The 2,386-nt window shown below is 54.3% G+C and overlaps 1 protein-coding gene across 1 annotated transcript in view; it reads left to right on the forward strand.

Annotated features, from left to right (window-relative positions):
- PROM1 (prominin 1) overlaps nucleotides 1–2,386 on the forward strand; it is a 101,694-nt gene that overhangs the window by 83,106 nt on the left and 16,202 nt on the right. The window contains exon 18 of the mRNA XM_045284387.1: nucleotides 638–706. Coding sequence (XP_045140322.1) covers nucleotides 638–706 — 69 coding nt within the window. The remainder of the gene's footprint in view (nucleotides 1–637; nucleotides 707–2,386) is intronic.

Below are 2,386 nucleotides of genomic sequence, written 5' to 3' on the forward strand. Positions count from 1 at the left end.
CCATAAATTCTATATTAGCCCCTATGTCCAATACCAATCTATAAAGTCCTCTTCAGACTCATGAAACACAGGCAATGAAGCCAAATGCAGGACGATCACAAGCCAGTGGGTAGAAAGTCTTTGGGTCCAGTGGCGTTGTAGGCATCTCAGTGCTGGCAGGGGTCTCTCTGTGGCTTCTCCAGCTTCCGAGCACTGGTTGCATCCATGTGACTCGTCTTCTGCAGTGTCTCCCAGGAAGTAGCAGAGAGAAAGAGGTGTCTTTTGCCTCCAAGGAGGAGGTGCCAGATTTCCCAGAATTCTCAGGAGAAGGCCATGCCCACACAGAAGTCTCATTGGCTATCTCCAGATTGACAGCCTAGACTCCACCCCTGCACTCTTAATCCTTAAATTGACACCAGATTAGGTGACTACCACAGAGCCCCAGTTGCAGTGGGTGAAACAGGCTGCTAACGGCTAACCACACGGTCAACGGTTCAAACCTGCTTGCGGCTCCATGAGAGAAAGCCATGCGCTCCAGGAAACAGGGGCCCAACCTGGGGAGCCCCGCGGAGCAGTGCTCCTCTGTCCTGTCGTGCCGGGTGTGGTTTGGGTTGTGGTGCTCACACTACTGGGTTACGCATGTCTGATTTCTTCCCAGGAGAGCAAGGCTTACTTGAACACCATAATAGGATACTTCGAGCAGTACGTGCAGTGGGTCAAGAACTCTGTGAGTACCTCCTTTTTAAGTGGAGGGAGGGGTGGGTGTGTCCCTGGTTGGTGGTTCCCTAGGATAAAATCGGGAGGAATTACAAAGAAAGGCACCCTGGCATGGTGGAGGCAAGTGAGGGGTGGGCGTAAGGGGGAGGCACCTGGAGACTGGGCAGAGGTGTCACCTCCCCCACCTGTGGTCATGGGGTCATCATCTGAATACTGGCCCCAGTCTCTGCCCATTCCTCTCTTACTCATGCCCGCCACACTTGAAGACCACCATCTCATCTCCTCTGTGAACCACCGACCCCTGAGCAGGCTTTGTACAGCCCTTGGGGCCCCGGGTAACTGTTGCTTAGTTGAGCTCCTTCGGTGTGTGTGGAGCAGGGCGAAGTTCCCAGCGGGTTTCCTTTTAACTGTGTGCGGCGCCTCTGGGGAAGGCTGTCAGAGCAGTTCCGTTTTCCACTCAACAGTTTGTACATCAACTGCCATCCCCACAACGGACCAGCCCTCCTCCCATGTCGCCGCTGTGTTTCCTGGTTCCCTGTCTCCTCCTCTCCCAGCCTTTCAGGACTCTGGCTTGGGCGTGCCAGGAGTTCCCTGGCAGCAGTTGCTGGGTCACGCAGCCTGGAGTCCATCTCCAGACTCATTGTGACACTGCGGGGATCCCCAGGCTCTCATCGTGGAGGAAGTAGGCCAGCAGGCCTCCCCCCACCCCACCCCCCAGGAGCAGCTGGCGCCACGGTGCATGTGGCCCAGGACGCATCCATCACAGAGCAGCTGTAACCAGGATGTGGGCTGGCCAGGGCTTAGAGACATCCCTGGGGGCTCCATGCGAGAGAGAAAAACATACAGAATGTGAAACCCCATTTCTTCGAGCCGAGAGAGGAGAAAACCCAGAAAGCACAGAAATTGAAGAAACCTGAGGGTTCCCATGCGACTGAGGAAGGCGGCGGTGTCAAGTGCCGGTCAGTCATTCTGACCCGTGGGACACTGAGCACCGGTGTTGCTTTGGTTAGGTGCCGTCGGGTCTGACTCATAGCAACCCCTGCGCACTGTGAAGGGAACCCCGCCCGCCCGCTCCGCGCCGGCCTCACCGCTGTTCTTAGCTTTGAGCTCTTGGTTGCAGTCGCGGGGTGAAGCCTTCCTCTTTTCTGCTGCCCCTCTTCTTTCCGAGTGGGGTGTCCTTCTCCAGGGACTGGTCTCCCCTGACCACATGTCCAAAGCACGTGAGACGGAAGTCTTGCCCCCCGCGCCACTAAGGAGCATTCTGACCTCCCTTCTTCCAAGACAGCTCAGTGGTTCGTTTGGCAGCCCAGGGTACTTGCGGTGTTCTTCCCCAGCACCGTGGTTCATATGCCGTCGTCTTTCTTCAGTCTGCTTTATTCCCGGTCCAACGTTTTATGGCAGAGACAGCGATGGAAAAGACCATGACTTGGGCCAGGTTCACGGTAGTCCTTAAAGTCGCCACCTTGGGTCTCAGCATTTTAAAAATTTATTTATTTAATGGGAACGACTTTATTGGGAGCTAATACGGATAGCATATTATTCCATAGTTCAACTACATCAAGCGGTCTTGTAAAATTGCCACCACAGTCAGTTTCAAAATACAGTGAACCCTCGTTTATCGTGGTTAATCGGTTCTAGACCCTACTGTGATAAATGAAATTCCGCGAAGTAGGATTCCTTATTTGTAAAT

Source organism: Echinops telfairi, unplaced genomic scaffold (genome assembly GCF_000313985.2).
Source record: "Echinops telfairi isolate 266 unplaced genomic scaffold, ASM31398v2 ScPeMD7_7468;HRSCAF=8506_1, whole genome shotgun sequence".
In the NCBI taxonomy this organism is placed as follows: Eukaryota; Metazoa; Chordata; class Mammalia; order Afrosoricida; family Tenrecidae; genus Echinops; species Echinops telfairi.